Raw genomic sequence first — 19,353 nt, forward strand, 5'->3', positions numbered from 1 at the left:
TGCGGCTAACAACTAAAACGGAATAGCTCAAGATTTTAGTCTCTGGGCAATTTCTCTTTCTAAAGAGCACGACTAGGATTTACGTCTCTGCAAGTAAAGGGCATAGAACGCTGTGATTCAAAACGGCGAATCTTCGCCCATTCAATACAGGACCGGTGCATTTTAAAATCCACCAAAATCTGACAGCCAAGTCCAAGCGCGGGTGTGGGGAGGCCGGAAGGCGGGGGAAGAGGTCCTAAAGTCGGAGACAAAAGTGTAACTTCAGGTCGGGGGTGGAGTGGGGTGGGGTGGGGTGACAGCTGCTAAAGCAAAGATCCGCAGGGAAATGACTTGCCAGTTTCCATGCCCCTGCGTGCGTGCTCCCGGGGGAGGGCGTGGAAAGGATACAGGTAAGCGCCGGGGCGCGGCCGCCCGCCGCCGTCCCGGGCGCCCAGCACGTCTGCGGGTCCGGCGGCCACGCGCGCGCCTGCGCTCTGGGCTCTCGGCCTGCCCGCCAGCATCCTTCACCTCAGCGCCGCCCGCATGGCCGCTCGGCCTCTCTCGTCCTCTCCTCGGCGCTCCGGGCCGCGCGTCTGCCGGGCCCCGCGTCACGGGCGTCGCAGGCTCGGCTGCGGCAGTCCTGGCTTCGCAGCGGCTCCGGCGACTGTGGCGACGGCAGCGGCGAGGGCGGTGACCTCGCGGTGCGACGGCGGAGGTGGCGGCCGCGACCCCGCCGCAGCCATCTTGACAACCAACCGACGCCGCGTCCTTCGCGACGGAAACCAGGCGGAACGCGGGGCGGGGCTGCGAGGGGGAAGCGGCCAATGAGGGGCCGGCTCGCTCAAAGGGGCGGCCGAGGCAAGCGGAGGTGAACTGAGGTACACCGCAGTGTGATGAGGTAAATTGAGGCGAGCTGAGGTTTAACTGAATTACGCAGTCAAGCTGAATCAAACTGAGATTACACCTTATTAAGCAGAGGCAAACTGACACAAGCAGAGGTACCGTGAGGTAATATGGTGCAAGCTGAGGTTAAAGCGACTTACCATTTACCAAGGTAAAATGAGGTACACTGACTTAACCAAGGTAAACTGAAGTGAATTGAGGTTAACTGAGATGTATTGAATCAAGCTGAGGTAGAACTGAAGTAAACTGAGGCAAGTTAGGACAAACTGAGTCGGGCAGATGACTCGCAGTTGTGAGAGAGCATAGCTGAACTACACTTTAGAGCTTGATTCGGCTCTTCCCTTTTATGAGTGTTTTCTTGAAAGTATTAACAGATGAAAGACAATGAATGGAAAATTCCTAGATACAGGCAAATATTACAGACAGTCTGGAAATGATTATTTGGGGCATAGTTTGTTAGGTATGGAATCCTGTGGTGAACTTTTAGATGATGAGACCTTTCCCATTATCATTCTTTTCAAAACCACTGTCCCTTGAAGAGGAGGTGGAAGAGGAGGAGGAGGGAAGAAAGATAAAAAAGCTTTGCAAAGTGGAAAATTTCTTTCCCCACTTGCTCTCATCCATTCCTTGATACTTGGGCCATTTTCTCTCTGTTGTCCTACTTCACTTCAAAAGATCCTTATGTCCTTGATTGGATGCCAGAGTCTGCAAGTGGACCATCACAGCAAAAGTGGCCTGAAAAGAAGTCCAGATTTAGCTTAATAATCTCCTGGGAAGGTATGCCAAAAGAGATCTGTGTATTGAAATGGTTTTTGTATGGAAAATTAAACAGTTTTGAGCCACTAGGTTAATGGCTATATAAATGAAAATCTGGAACAAAGCTAGGCCTTTTTTTTTGGAGCCCAATGTAAAAACATAAAATTTGACCGGATCTTAGATTTACATTTTAATTATTATTTTTTGTGTATAAAAATTTCCAAATTGCTAGCTGAATGTACAGACCAAAGAAAGATCGCTCACCCACCATTCAACTTTGTGAACTTGTAACAATTCAAATAATAAACTTTCCAATTGAAACTGTTTAAAACTGGCTGTTTTAAAAAATGGAGATATAATAATTCAAATTGGAATGTGTTCAGGGGACTGAACTTTCTATTGTGCTATAAGCCCAGTTTTGATTTTAAATGTAAAGTGCTTCTTATTCAATATCATGACACAAGGACAAAACAAAATATAATCCTAATGAGGAAAGGAAAATTATGCTTGGACAACTAGCTATGTTGGCACCGTTTTGAATGCTCTAGCCATAAGCATTGGCCTTGATTCTCTTCCCAATGCTATCATTAGAACTCTGTCTCACCAGGACTAGTTTGAACCTTAGCAAAGTAGGGCACTGCAAAAGGCAAAGAAAATTGAGAAGGTTGTGGTTGTTATGTGCATTTTAGCCTTCTTCAAAGTTTTGCTTAGATTGTATTATTTAGTGAATGGAAAACCCAAGCCATATTACTGCATTTTGTATGATATATTAATTACTATTAAAAGCCATGGTTTCATATCAAAATGGTGTTATCCCTGTAATCCTAGCACTTGGAAGATGGGGCCAGGAGGATCAGGAATTCAAGATCATCCTCAGCTACATAGTATATTTGACACTGGACTGTGTTTCCTGAAAACCTGTCTAAAAAACCCACAAAGAAAAAAAGAAGCATGATTTGTTAATCATTTACAAATGCTTGCTCATATAATTATTTTAGATTTAAGTTTTGCTTTACAAAGCTAACTAAAAAGAAAATTTTAATTTAAGGTTACTATCTATTTTTAAGTTACAGATTTGTTGACTTCTAATTCTTTCTTTTTTTTTCTTTTTTCTTTTTTTTTTCTCTTGAGACAGGGTTTCTCTGTGTAGCTCTGGCTGTCCTGGAACTCACTCTGTAGATCAGGCTGGCTTTGAACTCAGAAATCTGCCTGACACTGCCTCGAAGTGCTGGGATTAAAGGCATGCACCACCACTACCCAGCCCGACTTCCAATTCTTTATCTTCAAAATATTAAGCAGGTTTTCTATATCCTATTTAACAGATTTAATCCTAGATTCTAAATACCATGGAGTTGGGAAGCAATATCTTAAAGATGAAATACTTGGATAATTTTAGGATTTTTATATTTTTATATTATATCTAGGATGTTTATATTTTGCCAGGAAAGGGGATTGTGATTTAAGTAATGAAGAATAAAATGGGCAGAGAGAGGGTTTAGATAGGAAAATGCTTGTAAACTGAGGAGATGTGTTCAGATCCTCGGCACCTACAGAAGAAGCCAGGTGTGATGTGCCGCAGTCCTGGCACTGGGGAAGTGCTGCTGTTGGCAGTGTGGAGATAAGTAGATGCTTGCGGCTTGCTCGCCAGCCAATCTAGCTGAATTTGCAAGCTCTGGGTTCAATTAGAAACCCTTGTTTCAAAAAGTGCTGGGAGACACGTGACGTTAGCCTCTGGCTTCTGCCAACATTTTTGTGAACCTGCACTTGTGTATAAACACAGTCTAAACCCACACATAAAGAATAAAACTGAAACACCAGTATTTTGTCACAAAAGACATGCATTAAATATAAAACTCAATTCTTCTATATTTCCTAGCACTACAAGTTAGTTATTAAGGATGTGTATGTACCTATATATCTATCTATGTATCTATCTCTCACATCTCATCTTCTATATGCCAAGTACTTTATAGTTACTGGGGATTTAGCGGTGAATAAAACTTCAAAACAGGCCTGGAGAAATGCCTCAGGGGTGGAGACCACATACTGCTCTTAAAGATAACTAGAATTTGATTCCCAGCGTCCACACCTGGAGGTATATAGCACCTTGTAACTCCAATTCTTTTTTTTTTTTTTTTTTGGTTTTTCGAGACAGGGTTTCTCTGTGTAGCCCTGGCTGTCCTGGAGCTCACTCTGTAGACCAGGCTGGCCTCAAACTTAGAAATCCACCTGTCTTTGCCTCCCAAGTGCTGGGATTAAAGTCTTGTGCCACTACGTCCGGCTGTAACTCCAATTCTTATTCTGTGTGGGCACCTGCAAAGGATCCACATAATTAAAAAAGTAAAAACAAAACAAAACAAAACAAAACCTTGAAAATGCTATGGGTCTGAAGTTTTTATTGAATTTTCTTCCCAAGTAGAATATATTAGGTATCCAAAACTACTTTAGAAAAAAAAATGTAATTGTGGAGATAGAGATAGGTAGGTAGGTAGGTAGGTAGGTAGATAGATAGATAGATAGATAGATAGATAGATAGATAGATATCTACATAAAGTAGGCTGCTCAAGAAAGGGCTCTGAAAGATGGGAAATTAGTTTTGAATAAAGGAAAGAGATTGTGACTCAGATATCTGGATGATGAGCATAAAGAAATGTATAACCTGAATTTGGTGGGTCTTACAAGGGGGGCTTACTTTAGTAGAGCCAACTTTTATGAAGGGAAGGTATTTGGGAGTTTGGGAGTCTTGAGTTAATGTCAGCTACCTTTGGAAAGGATCCCCATGGTTGCCATAGTTCAGAAGACAGGACTAGAAACAAAAGTAATCTGAATACAGGCTGTCTTGTGGAAGTGCACAGGGACGTGGATTATGATTGCAGTCATAGATGACAAGAAGGCTTTGAAAATTTGAAGCTTTAGCCAATAAGTTGTGTTAATAGATGGTTGTAGCAAGTGTGAGAAAAAAGCCACCTATGACCTTCAGGACATGAATGATGGCTTAAGAAGTAAAGTCATTTGCTGTCATTCCCCATGACCTGAATGGAATCCACATGGTGGCAGCAGAGAACCCAGTTCTCAAAATTGTCTTTTGGCCTCCACAGGAATGCAAGGGCATGTTGCATGGGTGCACACACACACACACACACACACACACACACACACTAAAATATGACCTTCAGACTTGGAATAATAAGCATTGTGACTTACTATAATGGGGAAGAACAGTAGAGGTAGGGTGGGGCCTTATCAGCCCGAGCTGTGCTGGAATGTTGAGCCAATCAGTCCTGTGCGAGCTATCCCAGTGCTGTGAAAGGAAACAAGGGTTAAAGAAATTAATAGAAAGCTTCAACTTCATTAACTCTACTTCATAACTGTTAATAATGTTCTATTTACAAAAGGATCCAAACAGTGGAATACTGTTCTAATTAATAGGAAAACTTTAGACAAATTAAATTTAATAGGGTTTATTGAGCAAGAGTACCTTTTGAATAAGGCAGCCCTCAGCATCAGGAGCAGTGCAGAGAGCTTCAGGCAGCAGTGTAGTCAGAGGCTTTTATATACACCACACAGAAACAAAATAGAGAGATCTGACTAGGACATGTAGGCATTTTAAAAACAAGTTAAAAATGAAAGGTTTATTTTTGCTTTCATGTATGTGTGCCATGTGTTTAGTAATGCCTATGGAGGCCAGAAAAAAAGCATTGGATCACAGTATTATGGATAGTTGTAAGCCAACACTTGGGTTCTGGGAACCAAACCTGGGTCCTCTATAAGAGTGCTTTTAACTGCTGGGCCATCTCTCCAGTACCAGCTAGGCATTTATTACATTGCTCATGGCTTAATCTGTTGGATATCTGCTTTTGGCTGAAGCTGAGTTGAGCTCAAACTAACAGAGGATAGGTTATGGTATTGCAAATAGAGGAATTCTCAAAGTATGAGTCAGCCTTACCAGTGACTCCTGCTTATTTAATCTACCACCTGTTGCCAACTTGCAAGTCACGTGGTAGCCTATGATGGGCAAGGTTTTGTGCTTTCACTTTGATCTTGCCTGAATATATATATATATATATATATATATATATATATGTATGTATGTATATATATTCCCGGAGGGACCCCCACACTCAAATCCCAGGAGTGACGACCCCACACATCACCAAGATATGGACTTGATGCAATCTGCAAGAGGCTTTTTATTCCAGCTAGCTGGGGCGAGACTCATATACCTTGAAGAGGTAGAGAAGTCTGGCCCTGAGCAAGGTCTTAGACACCTTTTTATTCCTATGCAGTTGCTGGGGCAAAAGGGAAGACTGGGGTAAGGGGAAGGTATGGGGTGGTTTCTGATTGGTGCTGGCTTGTGCTAGGGTCCAGGGGTGGGATAGCCACCTGTTGTTTTGGGCCAGGTTGTTTCTGGGTTCTCAGGCCAGGTCTTCTTGGTTCTCTTGTTTCTGGATTCTGGGAGCTGCTGGTCTTCCATTGTTTTTAGGTTCTGGGAGCCAGTCTCCCACTGAGTTTAACTAATGGCTAAATTCCCATAGTACAGTTTGAAAACTTAATCTTCCTATATATATATATATGTATTACATATACTATATATATGTATTATTATATATAATTTTTTTTTTTGCACAAACGAGAGTTTCTTGAGTTTATCTCTGGGAAAGCTTGGAAAGAACAAAATATTTAAGTTCTATTAGATTTAGAATACTAAGGATTCTCTTCATTCACTTTCATAGTAATTTAACTATGAAAGCTTAAAATTAAAGGTATATACTCATCTATCAATGTTGAGTCTAGTCATATTGTCAATAGTTGGGACTGTGTGTAGAGAACATGAGAATAAAAAAGTGACACTGCCACATATTTGACGGCTTGTTACTTCTAGTGTAGAGTAGTAAGTGCAGAGACATATTTTCCTAACTTAACCTACACGATGACTCCAGTTCTACAAAAGATATAATTGAGCTATTATAATATTGGGGAAATTCCTAACGGTTTAAGAGTAAGGGAACGGCGAAATCAAGATAACAAACCAGGCAGTCCACACTTCCAACCATCTTCCTTGCTCTGGTAGCGAACCACTGGGAAAGACATTTCAGTAAATAATAGATAAGAGTGTTTGGGTTTACAGAGTTGGTAGTGAGGAGGTAAAGCCAGAAAAGAGGTCATTAGTTTAAGATATTTCTTTATTAAGTAAATATTTGTGTACTCACTGTCCCACCACCGTCAAAGAGAGCTGCTTTGGTTCCAAAAGGAGATGGAGAAGCTAGCATCTCAGATGAGAAGCCCAGGCCCAATGGAAGTTTACTTTGCCTTTTATTTGTAAAATTAGTGAAGTCTTAAGCACCTTTCAAGAATGAAAAGAAGAAGCTAATGTAAAGGAAAAAGTTAAGATTCGGACATGAGTCTTTCAGGAACTATTTTTTTTTTTAAATTTAATAATATTTTAAATTTACTCTTTGTTTTTTAAGATTTATTTTATTCATAAATGCTTTGCCTATAAATATGTGTGTGTACCACATGTATTCCTGGTTCTTGAGAAAGTAGTGAGCCTATTGGGTGCTGGGAATTGAACCCAGGTCCTTCACAAAGTATAGTTGTTCTTAGTCACTGAGCCAACTGTCCAAGCTCTCTTAAATTCACTCTTGATCAGATCAACTCCCTCTGTGTTCCCCCAACATGTGGGAGCCTTCACATTAAAAAACAAAACAAAAAACAAACCTGAGTCCAAGTATTGTGGTCTTTGTGAACATGGATAAACTACTAGCAGCCAAATCTCTGAAGAAAAATCACTTCCCTTCCCCAGAAATCATTAATATCGGTAGCTGACATTTTAGCTATCAGTGGAGTCTAAAGGGTTCCTCTCCTATCCCTGCTGGAATTTTGACTGGCTTGGTCCTATGTCTATAAACACAGCTGTCATGAATTCATGACTATAATGCTATGCTTTGTCTAGAATGACAGCATTTGACAAGATTCGTCCCTATCCTCTGATTCTTACCATTCTGTGATATTCTTGGCCTTGAGAGGGTTGACATAGACGGAGCATTTAGAGCTAAGCCTGTAACACTCTCGGGACTTTGGCCAGTTAGAGCCTCTCCATTGACTGCCACTGCACAAAGAAGCTTCCCTGACCAAAGTTGAGATACCAGCACTAATCTATGGCAATATACATAAATACTTTTGAAGGTAGTTTGGCATGTCCACTTAGCAAAACAAAAGTAGGCAATCCCCTGCCCTAGAGACTCCTCCAGATATGGAATTTTGACCAGGTTTGCACTACCAACTATGAATTTTCTGTGGAACTAGCCTAAAATCCAAAGCAGTTGGGTACTTCTGTAATGTCATGCCACTATTGTACCTGTGGATACATCTTGCCTGGCAGGTCAAGGTTGTAGCATGCAGAGTATACACTGGGTAGGTCCACTGAAGACTTTTCTGCCCTAGAGGAGCGCATAGCACCTTCTAGTACTATGAAATTTAGCCAGCAGGAGAGATGTTTCCAGGTCAGTTCCAACTTGACTTTTCTATGCCTTATAACCAAATATTTTCAGCAATATAGTTTTATCATCTAGTTTTGGTAGGAAACTAAGAACAATAGCAATAATCTATGTTGTTTTGTTTGCTGGGGGTACCATGATCAATAACTCATAGGAGGTTATCTCATGCCTGGCATTGATATTTTTATTTATTAACCTATGTCTTCTGGGTGAAACCTTTACCCACCCACTGATGATAGCTTTGTTCAAACTCCCATTTTAAACGTTTTTTTTTTTTGTTTTTAAAATTGGCTTACAGACTAGTGGGTTTCCAAAGACCTTTTTATACTTCCATAATTTTGGTTAATGCACACTACTCTTTCCCTCATTCTGCCACCCCCACCCCAACTTAAGCTTTCAACTCTACTAGTCTCCTCTAATTTCCCAGAAGGCTCAAGGACACTACAAGAAAAACTACAGAATCAACTAACCTGGATCCACAGGGACTCACAGAAACTGAACCACCAACCAAGGAACATGCATGGTACAGACATAGGCCTCCTACATCTATGTAACAGATATGTATCTTGGTCTTAATGTGGGACACTCAACAACTGGAGCAGGGGCTGTCTCTGGTACCTGCCTTTGGACCCATTTCCTCCTATGAGGTTGCCTTGTCTAGCCTCAATAGGTGAAGAGGTGCCTAGTTTATTATAACTTGATATGCCAAGGTTGGTTGATCTTCATGGAAGGTCTTCCTTTCTCTGGTATGGGGGAGGGGAAGTGAGAGAGGAAGGAGGGGAATCTACCATCAAGATGTAAACAAATAAATCAAAAGATAAATAAAGAAAAGAGTCCGGTGGCCTTATAGGACACATGAGTTTGTGCTGTAGGTATGAGGCAATAGGAAGGATTTGTGTCAGTTAATATGGGAGCTGCCGTCTGTTTTACTGAGCACGGTTTCAGATTGAGGGCTTGGAAGCTAGTAAGTATTAGCATGTATTTGTGCTGTTCATCTTCCAGGGATTTTTAACTGATGACTCTATGCACCATTCTTTCCACAGAGAGCTGATATTTGAGGAAGTGTTTTTAATAATCCAAGAAAAATATGATGTATACATCCCATGCATCACTCTTGCTCTTAAATGTAGGTACTTTCATTTGTGGAGAAGCTGGTGTAAGGTAGCTGTATTCATCATTCTACAGTAAGAATTTTAACAATATTATTTTAGCTTAGAAAGCTATTTTAGCTTTCAAGATATAATAGAACCTTGAAAATACAAATTATAAAACAAATATAACTTATGGAACAATTAAAATTTCATTTCAAAAGTTAAGGCTTCTTAAATGTTACATTTTTTCAAGATAAACTAAATTTAAGATCAACTTTTTTTTTTTTTTTTTTTTTGAGACAGGATTTCTCTGTGTAGCCCTGGCTGTTGTGGAACTCACTCTGTAGACTAAGCAGGCCTTGAGCTCAGAAATCCACCTGTCTCTGCCTCCCAAGTGCTGGGATTAAAGGTGTGTGCCACCACTGCCTGGCTTAAGATCAGCTTTTAAAGAAAGTTCTCAAAGAGTTGCTTAGAGATATTTTAATTCACTGCTTCCCTATTATGTTTGATAATGAAACCATCTGATGGTTAATAAAAATCACTCTATGTAAAAAGTGATGGTAATCTGTAAACTTTGACATTTCAAACGAAGCCCTGTGGGTAGTTAAACGGGATATAAAGATATCTTATCTAAAACCAAATCAGAGTGACAGCTTATATAGGGTATGTAATGGTAGGAATAGCGGAAGATTTGAATGCCTGTAGATTTAAGTGTTGGTTTACATTTTTTAATGTTAAAAGTGTATTTGCCATTATATTACAACCAAATAAATTCCAAGAGTCTCTGCTTGAAACAAGAAAAAATTCTAAGGCAGCTGTATAGGTACTAATAATTTAATTATTCTTCTTCTTATTTTTTTTTTGAGTTAAGATGCTTTATTTAGAAAAAGACCAATGCTGACTTAAAGGTTTTAATTTTTTAAATGGGACCCTAATTAGGCATACCTAGTTCTGTATACTAAAAGTATTTACACACAGAATACAAAATAAATATACAGTAACTAAAAGAGATAGTTATCCACTGATTCATTTTGCACTCCCTCTGCTCATCTTCTGTTGCAGTTTCCGATGCCTTTTTGTAAATCCGTCTCTTTCTTGCTTTCAGATCTCCTTTTGGCTCTGATTTCACCCACTGTATTTCTATTGGTTTCTCCTCTGCTGGTGTCACAAACACATCTGCAGTGGGATCATGTGGAAGAATAGTCTTTGGTTCTTTCTTCCTCAATTTCTGAACATCTTTGACTTGCTGCCTCTCTCCGTACTTTGCAGCTGTGATGGACCTTATCATACGCCGGTGCTTGTTTGGAGATTGCTAATGAGGATTTTCATATGAGGTTGGTCCTCCAAAGCTCCCCTGAAAACTCTTTATGAGATTTAAGACAAAACAAGGTCCGATTTCCACTAGAGCAGTGTCTTCTTCTATAATCTGAAAGTTCCAAAACCATATGCTGTTACCCAGAATGGTGAACATAAACACGTGGTCCACAAATGGCTGACTCTTGCAATGGTACTGTGGTATACTAAAGATCTGAATTAAGAATTCTTTTAACAAAGCATAATGTGGCAAGTCATCAAAAGCAGGGTCAAAAGACAAAAGGGGCCAAGAACCTTTCAAACAGTTTCCAGTCATCTTTAGTTCAGCCAGGGTATGAATATTTTGAACCAAGAATTTGGCAGATGGCCCATGAGGTGAATTTGAAAGATCCCGTTTTTGCTTTGCTTCAAAGTAGATGCATTTGTTGCAATTTTTCATTTCACAGGCCTCATTTATTACAAATAATTTATCTTTACGATCCATCTTAGTATCTGCTTTAGAATGAGACATCAACATTCTCAAGTCTTGCATTAAGTGTCTTGTTCTGAAATTTATTCCTCTGGAAGAAAAGATGAGGATCCACTCCTTATTTTTCCATTTGCCCTTGCAAACGGGACCTGGAATATGATCTCTATTTTCCTCCTCCACCTCTTTTGCCACATCAGCCTGCTTAGCTGGCTCCCCGGCATCTTTCCGGCTCCTTTTTTGGCTTCTTTGCTTGAACCTCCAGTCCCCCATGCCACTTTCTCTTGGTCGCCACCATCTTGCCTCACCGTGTTTGTTCAATTTAATTCTTTAATATACTAAAATTTAAAGAGCCTTACTGAAAAAACTAATATCTATAATACATTTAAAAAAAACCATCAATTCTCTCAATTATTGTAGAGGTATAGAGAAAGAGCAAGAAATTTAGAATAGTCTGTGTAGCAAAGTATAAGTTCTTTACAAGGGCAAATATCTTTGTAATATAGTTAGTTATGTACCAGTCTCTCAGTGTCTAGTAAATAGGACAAACTTGTTACAACTTTCAATAGGACTGTTAAATAGGTACAATTTAATCAAAGTATGTCTTGATATTGAAGAGACTAATTGAATGCAAACAAATATTTCTTAATGTGAGGTGTTGTCATCTTTTTAATGATATATCATCAAGTTTTGCAAAGCAAAATTCCATATTTTTAATTTTTATTAGTGATAACGTTAAAATCTATAACATTAAAGTCTTTAACTGTTTTATGTAAAAGCAAATCCTACACATTTCTCTACAGTGTTAAATAGTTGGTAGCAGAAAGTTCATTTGGCTAAAAGTACTAGAGATATACCTGAGGGGTTTCCTTAGCCCTTTTCCAAGGGATTTTATGCCCTGTCATATTCAAGTGTGTTGAAAATAAAGGTTGAAACTGCTAAGTCTTAGTGGAAGCAAACCCTAAGCAAATATGTGTGGAGTTAGAGAAGAAAAAGACAATGCAAGTACTGACCCAAACCAGACTGTTTATTTGTGGGAATTTAAAACAGTAGTTCAACTTATATTTTAAGTGATCATCTTCATTGTATATTTCAAATTCTAATCTTTTTTCTACAGTCTTCATAGTGTGTAGAAGGTCTGACAGCATAGTTCATGATGTCATTCATGCAGTTTCCTGGTTTCTATTTTATAACCTCAAGGATTCTCTAGTAGGTAACAATGTGGAAGATGAAGCTAAACTCAAAGAGAAAAGTTAAAGTAATGATACTGTGTATAAGGAGGATTGTAGAGAGTCATGTGATGCCAAGACCAAAACAGCTCGAGAAGAAAAACATTTTATGTGCAGTATTAAAAAGTTACCTCAGGTATAATGAGATCAAACTTTGACAAAGAAAAGTATGCCTTAGTTTTATAAGGGTTATTTTGTATTCTTGTCACCCAAGGCCAGATGCTTTCCGACAGAAAGCATGGCAAACTATAGGCATCTGATAACAGGCATGCATTAACTTACTAGGGCCTGCTTCACTTCCTGCATCTGATCCCTGGAAACTTCACTTTAGTTTTTATTTTTTAATTTACCCACCCCACTGAGGTTGTTTCTAAAAACAAACACATTATTACTGAAAACTACAATGACTAATGCAATAAACATTTTATAAATGTAGTCATTTGAAGTAGAAAAGGGTCACAATTAAGGTTTTAGCCAATGTAATTGTGCTGCAGTCACGGTACAGTAATTCCTATCATTTGTTCCATACATGGGGTGCAGGGAAGAAAGGCAACTGGGGTAGGAGAGCTGATGTCTAGTTCCTATGGACAGTCATATGCAAGTCAGGGAGTGCAAAAAGCTGACCAAATGTGGTTAGTTACTGTATAACTAAGTGTCTTAAGCTCTAACCATGAATTTACTTTGAGCTCGTTAAGACAGATGTGGAAATTCAGGAGAGAACTAAGAGAAAGCAAGAGACTGGAAATACAACTGAGCCATGCAGAAATAAACTCAACACTGTTAGAAATTATTAATGCCATTCTAGTGCTAGAATAAGCATAGAAATACATACCTTTTCAAAAGGTGTCTGTGAAATATGGGTCCTTTTGGTAAAGAGGACATCCTTACTGTTGTCACAGGCGAGAATGTCTCAGTCTGGGAAGCAGTCGGAGCTAGTGTCTTGGTCATCGTAGTTTTATTGTTGTTGATGTTTAAAATATTTCTTTATTTTCTGTGTGTGTGTTTTGTCTACATGAGTGTATGCATATGCACCACATCCATGCAGTACCTGAGGAAGCCAGAAGCTGTTAGATCCCGTGGAACCTGAGTTACAGCTGGTTACGGACCACTGAGCCCTCTGCAAAAGCAGTCAGTGCTTTTAACTACTGAGTCATCTTTCCATCCCCAAGGATGTCTTTGGGTGTTAAAAATATTAGACACTGTGACAGGATGGGAACATAATCTCAGATGCCTGAGGGAAAGTATTTGTAATATTTGTACAGCCTTTTTAAAAATAAGGAATATTGAGTATTTTCAATCATAGTAATCAATCTTTCAAAGGGAAATGTGTTATGCAAGTTCACACAGAAACTACTAACCTGAATCTTAATGTTTTTACATTTATTTACTTATTACTTTAATTTTAGTGCATGTAAACATGCACTAAACACGCATGTGTGTGTGTGTGCACCCACATACTAAAACGCACATGTGGAGGTCAGAGTACAATTTTCAGGAGTCAGTTTTTTCCTTCTACCATGTGGGTCTCAGGAATTGAATTCAGATTTTCAAATTTGTGGTAGGTACTTTACCCACTGAACTATCTTTCTGTCCTCTAAATAAAATATATAGTTATACATTTAGATATATTGAGATACTATTCTCTATTTATCCCAAATCAATGAAATTCATTATTTTCCCTGTAACATTTTATATAACACTATAAAACATTATATAATATTGTTTTGTATAACAATGTAAAACTCAAGCTGGGCAGTGGTGGTGCATGCCTTTAATCCCAGCACTTAGGAGGCAGAGGTAGGCAGATTTCTGAGTTCGAGGCTAGCCTGGTCCACAGAGTGAGTTCCAGGACAGCCAGGGCTATACAGAGAAACCCTGTCTTGAAAAACAAACAAACAAACAAACAAACAAAAATGTAAAAGTCATTTTTTTCTCATTAAGGAAATCTGCAAAATTCTATTGTTTTTTATACAAGAAGTACCAGAAAACTACTAAGAAATGTAATGAATGAGCCACAAGCATCTTTGGATTATTTATCTCACCAGGTATGAAATTCTTTTGGCATTTCATTGCATTATGTGTGCACACTGACATAGCTGGCTGGAAGTACAGTCATTTTATTTTATGCATTAATGTTCAGCAGCTATGATCTGAGAAGCAGTGTAACATATTGCAGTGAAGCAGTGGCCTTCATTCAAGGAATAATGAGAAAACAAATATGGAAAAATAGAGATAATCTGAATTCTGTCACAATGATATGGGAAGCCTCTCACGAGAGAGCCTGTGAGTTGAGCAGTGAGAGATGAATAAATGGTTTCAGTATTACAAGATTGGGTAAGGAGGGGACGACATTCCCTTCACAGGGTACTGATGAGTTGGTACAGGGGTGGAAGGGCTAGTGAGGTTGAGACTGTGTAAGGAACTTTGAAAGAATAAGGAACTAAATCTTTTACACCATGGACCATTGAGTGTAAGAGCAAGGAAACATCATCCCATTAACAGCTGGTGTAGAGGGTGAGTCTGCAAGACAAAAGGGAGGTAGTAGGAAGCCCAGCAGTGCTTCAGGCACAGTAAGAGCAGAGTCACAGGGGCAGGACCACTACTGAGTGAACGATTGCTATTTATGTCTTTGTTGTGTTAAAACACTAAGAATCCAACTTAGAAAAGAGAAGGCATCCCTTTGCAAGCTTAGAGACAACATTTATATGATTTAGCTAAGTATAACCTTGCCTCATGTGTCTGTGTTTAGGTTACTGAGCTTATGAATAAAGTTCTCCTTTTGACTATAGAAATTTTTAGAAAACACCCAGGTCCTTTTTCTCCTGGGGCTGTTCAGTCACATGGTAAGAGTACTGGTATTTCAGCCTTCACACTTCTGTTTTAATACTCAACAATTTCTGGACACCTTGGTGCATTGAAAAGCTTTTTTTTTTTTTTTTTTTGGTCTTTTGAGACAGGGTTTCTCTGTTTAGCTCTGGCTGTCCTGGAACTCACTCTGTAGACCAGGCTGGCCTCAAACTCAGAAATCCACCTGCCTCTGCCTCCCAAGTGCTGGGACTAAAGGTGTGCGCCACCACTGCCGGGCTAAATGTGTAGCCCAGGCTGGCCTTGAGCTCATGATCCTCCTGCCTCTGCCTCCTTTAGCACATCCTACCAGCATGCGCCACCACAACCAGGGAAAAGCTTTTGAACACACTGCTCACACTGTTTCCTAACAGCCTGGAGGACTGCTATCTGCCATTAACCCAGTTACACCATGTGTCCTTTCCTAGGCTGAGGGACTTTCCCACTGTCTGAAGCCATAGCTGTGAAGTAATATTCCGCATCTCTTGAGGATTGAGTAACTGTAGATGCTTTGTCCTGAGTGCCCCTCCCTGGCCTTTTATTAATAAGTACCTTTCACTCAGAAGAGAAGCTTCAGAGCTCTTCCCACCTGTGAAAAAAATTTTTTTTTTTACATGTTTCAAACTGGGATATAAGAATTAAAAGGAGAAAGACAATTACTGCAGAAATAAATATAAAGTTAACTTTTTTTGTACTAAAATGTAACTCATTTTTATTCTTACATGCTTGTGCTTCTAAAAAATGTTTTGTGAGTCTTACAAATATGAATTCATTTCATAAAAAATTCCAAGCAAATAACTATTACTAAGGCTCAAACATGTGTTCCTAGGTTTTTCTTAGAAGGGAGGGAACCGGCAGAGATTGAGCCTCCCCTTGTTCCTGTTATGAGGACAAGCATTGCCACATGTTTCTTTACAATGGCTTACTCTACCACCTCTTGTCAGTGGCAGCCAAGTGTAGCCGACTGAGCATGAACTCCCATGTTAGGCTGGTCCCGAGTCTGCGCTGCTGAGTCGTTGCTATTAGTTTCCTCATCAGTAAGTTGAAAGTCCTTATCTATCTTCCTTGTTGGAGTCAGCAATACCAGACAGAAAGCAACTCAAAGAAGGGAAGGTTTATAATAGGGCTCATAGTTGAAGCATCCAGTGTTCGCTGGTGGGGACGCTTGGCAGCAACAGTGTGAGGCAGCTGATCACACTGCATCTGCAGTCAGGAAGCAGAGAGGAGTTGTGGGGCTCAGCTTGCCTCCTCCCTTTATTCAGCCTGAGATCCTGTCCATGAACATGGTGTCACCCAACTTCAAGTTGCATCTTTCTTCCTCGCAAGCCTTCTGGAGACTATCTCATGTACACATCCCTAAGTTTTGAATTCAGGTAACTCTAAAGCCAGACAAGTTACTATGAATGCTAGTTAACTTTTGCAGTCTTACAGAGTTGCTGTAAGGGGTGAATGAGTAAATCACAAAAAGTTCAGAAAGTTAGTGTGATGCCCAGCAAGAACAACATAGAGACTTGCCTCATACTATCAGCATCAGGTGGAGAATATGACATACAAACCCCCAAACCCAAGTAGGCTGCTCACACAGAGTGATGAGAAAGCGCATGCTCTGCTGTAGGTCCGTCCTTCACTGTAGGTTTCTCCCACCCCTCTGAACATGACTCCATTATAAGAATGTCTCTCACAGTTCAGAATGCAAGCAACACCACCATGTCTCCAGAGACAAAGGGAAGGAGAACATTTTATACCTAGATTTTTGTTGAGATGTTTTCTACAGGTTAATATGTGGTAAGCTGTTTTTTAAACCTCCAGAAAATGCTATGAAGCAGATAGCATTGTTATCATTCCTACCTTAGGTAAACATTGTAAGGTTTCCAGGGGCTAGCCAATGGTTCCTGGCTAGGAAGTAGTTGACCTCAAACTCAAAGCAGGCACCGAAGTAAGTGATGCTCTGAAAATGGTTCTGTGAGGAGGTGGTGCTTGTTCCTGAACCCAGAGTTCTGTGTGTGGTAGGCAAGTGATGGGTCCCTAAGGTATTTATTCCTCAGCCCTCTTTTTACTTCTTGTTTTGAGACAGGGTCTTATTAAGTTGCTCAAGGGCTTTGAACTATGTAGTCAGGGCAAGCCTTCCTGCCTCAGTTTCCCAAGTAACTGGGATCAAGGAGTTGGAGTTATAAAATATTTGCTAGAATATCTTCAAATAGCATCAGTACTCCTCAGCACATTGGTGTCACATACATATATTTATAATCCTTTGTAGAAATGAATGCTTGGGTGTAGGGGGCACTACAGCTTTAACTTTTGTAGACAGAGCATACACGGCTTGATTTCTTTTTTGGTGGAGAAACTGACTTCTTCCATTTTTTTGTTATTGGCATTGGTGGTCAAGGATGTATTAATTATAGTTTTTCCTTAATTATTCCTTAGTTATTCCTTAAAATTTCTCCTCCCTACTCATCCTTAATATATTAAAGATAAACTTGGGCTAACTTAGATTCACTGGAAAAGAGAACACATAATTATTCAATAAGTAAGTGTTGATCTCAAATGAGACTTTTAAAGATTCATTTTATTTTTATTTACATGTATGTGTGTGTGCGCCAGTGTGAGTTTTTGCATAACACATGTATGTGTGCAGGGAGCCAGAGTGTTGGATCTTCTGGCACTGAAGTTACAGACAGTTGTGAGCCACCATTTGGGGGCTGGGAACATAACCCTGATCCTCTGTGAGAGCACTTGGAGCTCTTAACTGTTAAGTCATCTCTCCACCCCCAGAATATGACACTTTTAAACACTAATCACCCAAAGAGGTGCTATTTGTGAGGATTTACTGTAGCCTAAATTCTTTAATTCCTGTTTTTTTCTTATATTTTTTCTCTTGAATTCTAAAATGGTGGTAAATTTTCATGACATCACACTAGAAGTTGTACCAACAATTTCAGCAAGCATTGTCAATTTTCTGCTGTTAAGTGAGTCTCTTGGGTACAGTTGAATGGGCACTACCTTTTATTTTCTAGGTTTGGATTGCACTGATATTAAAGATTCGATTGGCTCTGTCACTAAAACCCCTAGTGGTTTATATATAATCTTTCCAGAAGGATCTAGCTACCCATTTGAGGTAAAGTTTTCCCTTATTATACAAAATAAAGTAAATATCAACATAATTAATATTAAATTTATAATTGTCCTGATATTTATTTTTTACTGTTAATCTCTGTCTTGAAATTTTAAATAAGCTAGTAATATTTACAGTTTCAAAAGTTTGGTTTCCTTTACATTTTCTGCTCAGACCATGAACTTCAGTTTCCTATCAAAGTTTCCATAACTACACTATTTAAAGTAAATCTACTTGTTGCAAGGTTTTATGTTACCGTTATGGAGGCAGAACTGTGCAGTGCAAATCCTTGCTTTAATCTACTATGGAGACTAGACAATAAAGACGTGCTGTAACTTGGGCCTTTCTGAAGTACTTTTACAATTCTTTCTACTGGTGGCTATACTTTCTTCTGATGATACATGATTTTACAGTGTGAGACTTTGTTTCAAAAATTAAAAAGATTAATAGAAAAATATTTTACTTGGGCATAAGGAATGTTGACAGACTGATTGATCCATGCTGAACTTGAATGATATGAATTACACCTGTCATCTTTAGTACTTGTTTGCTTGTGTTTCTAGTAGAAACCTACTGCACACGGATAGAAAAGATAGATGTGTGTGTATAGAAGAATATGATTCTTGGAGTTTGTCAATAGTCTATATTGTACAACAACAACCTTTTTTTTTTTTTCTAAGTAGATATAGCCAATTTCTTTTTTTGGAGACATTACCATAATTTCTCTTGAAAATTCTATTAACAAGATGTCAAAAAAGTTGGGAATAAAGTGGGAAGTACTTTTAAAACCATCTAAGTCACTGTGCCTACACGCCCATGGCTGGATGTGAACAGTGGGAGGAGGAGGGCTTCTCAGTCTGTGGGAGCTCTGTGATCACCTCTCCTGGGGGTGTCCTGGTGCCAGCTTCCCTCATGGTGCGTTCTGTTTTCTGTCTCTGAGGGGGAAGTTTCTGGTAAAGGGATTACATTGATTTCTTCTCCTGTAATTTCTTTTCTTTCTTTTTTTTTTTTTTGAATCACTCATTAAAACTCTTTAATTGAAAAAAAAAAACAGAACCATATGGCTTGATAGCTGAATCATTTGAAGAAAAAAATAATTTTTTTTTAATTTTAGATATTTTCTTTATTTACATGCGAATTTCTCCTTTCCCAGTTTCCCCTC

General features: G+C 39.3%; 2 protein-coding genes and 1 pseudogene across 3 annotated transcripts in view; 1 reads left to right on the top strand and 2 right to left on the bottom strand.

Moving 5' to 3' along the window:
* Positions 1 to 772, bottom strand: part of Cep126 (centrosomal protein 126) — a 51,496-nt gene extending 50,724 nt beyond the window's left edge. For both annotated transcript variants that reach the window (XM_031343579.1, XM_031343580.1), the window contains exon 1: positions 388 to 772. In XM_031343579.1, the coding sequence (XP_031199439.1) occupies positions 388 to 500 (113 nt within the window). In that variant the 5' untranslated portion in view covers positions 501 to 772. The remainder of the gene's footprint in view (positions 1 to 387) is intronic.
* The window catches only part of Angptl5 (angiopoietin like 5), a 27,116-nt gene continuing 8,074 nt past the window's right edge, over positions 312 to 19,353 (top strand). The window contains 10 exon segments of the mRNA XM_031343581.1: positions 312 to 1,033; positions 1,558 to 1,659; positions 8,529 to 8,658; positions 9,179 to 9,288; positions 9,290 to 9,319; positions 12,207 to 12,351; positions 14,177 to 14,280; positions 14,985 to 15,078; positions 18,094 to 18,194; positions 18,436 to 18,465. Of these exon segments, the coding sequence (XP_031199441.1) occupies positions 9,223 to 9,288; positions 9,290 to 9,319; positions 12,207 to 12,351; positions 14,177 to 14,280; positions 14,985 to 15,078; positions 18,094 to 18,194; positions 18,436 to 18,465 (570 nt within the window). The 5' untranslated portion in view covers positions 312 to 1,033; positions 1,558 to 1,659; positions 8,529 to 8,658; positions 9,179 to 9,222.
* LOC116072237 lies at positions 10,253 to 11,304 on the bottom strand (annotated as a pseudogene).

This window comes from Mastomys coucha, unplaced genomic scaffold (genome assembly GCF_008632895.1).
Source record: "Mastomys coucha isolate ucsf_1 unplaced genomic scaffold, UCSF_Mcou_1 pScaffold23, whole genome shotgun sequence".
NCBI lineage: Eukaryota > Metazoa > Chordata > Mammalia > Rodentia > Muridae > Mastomys > Mastomys coucha.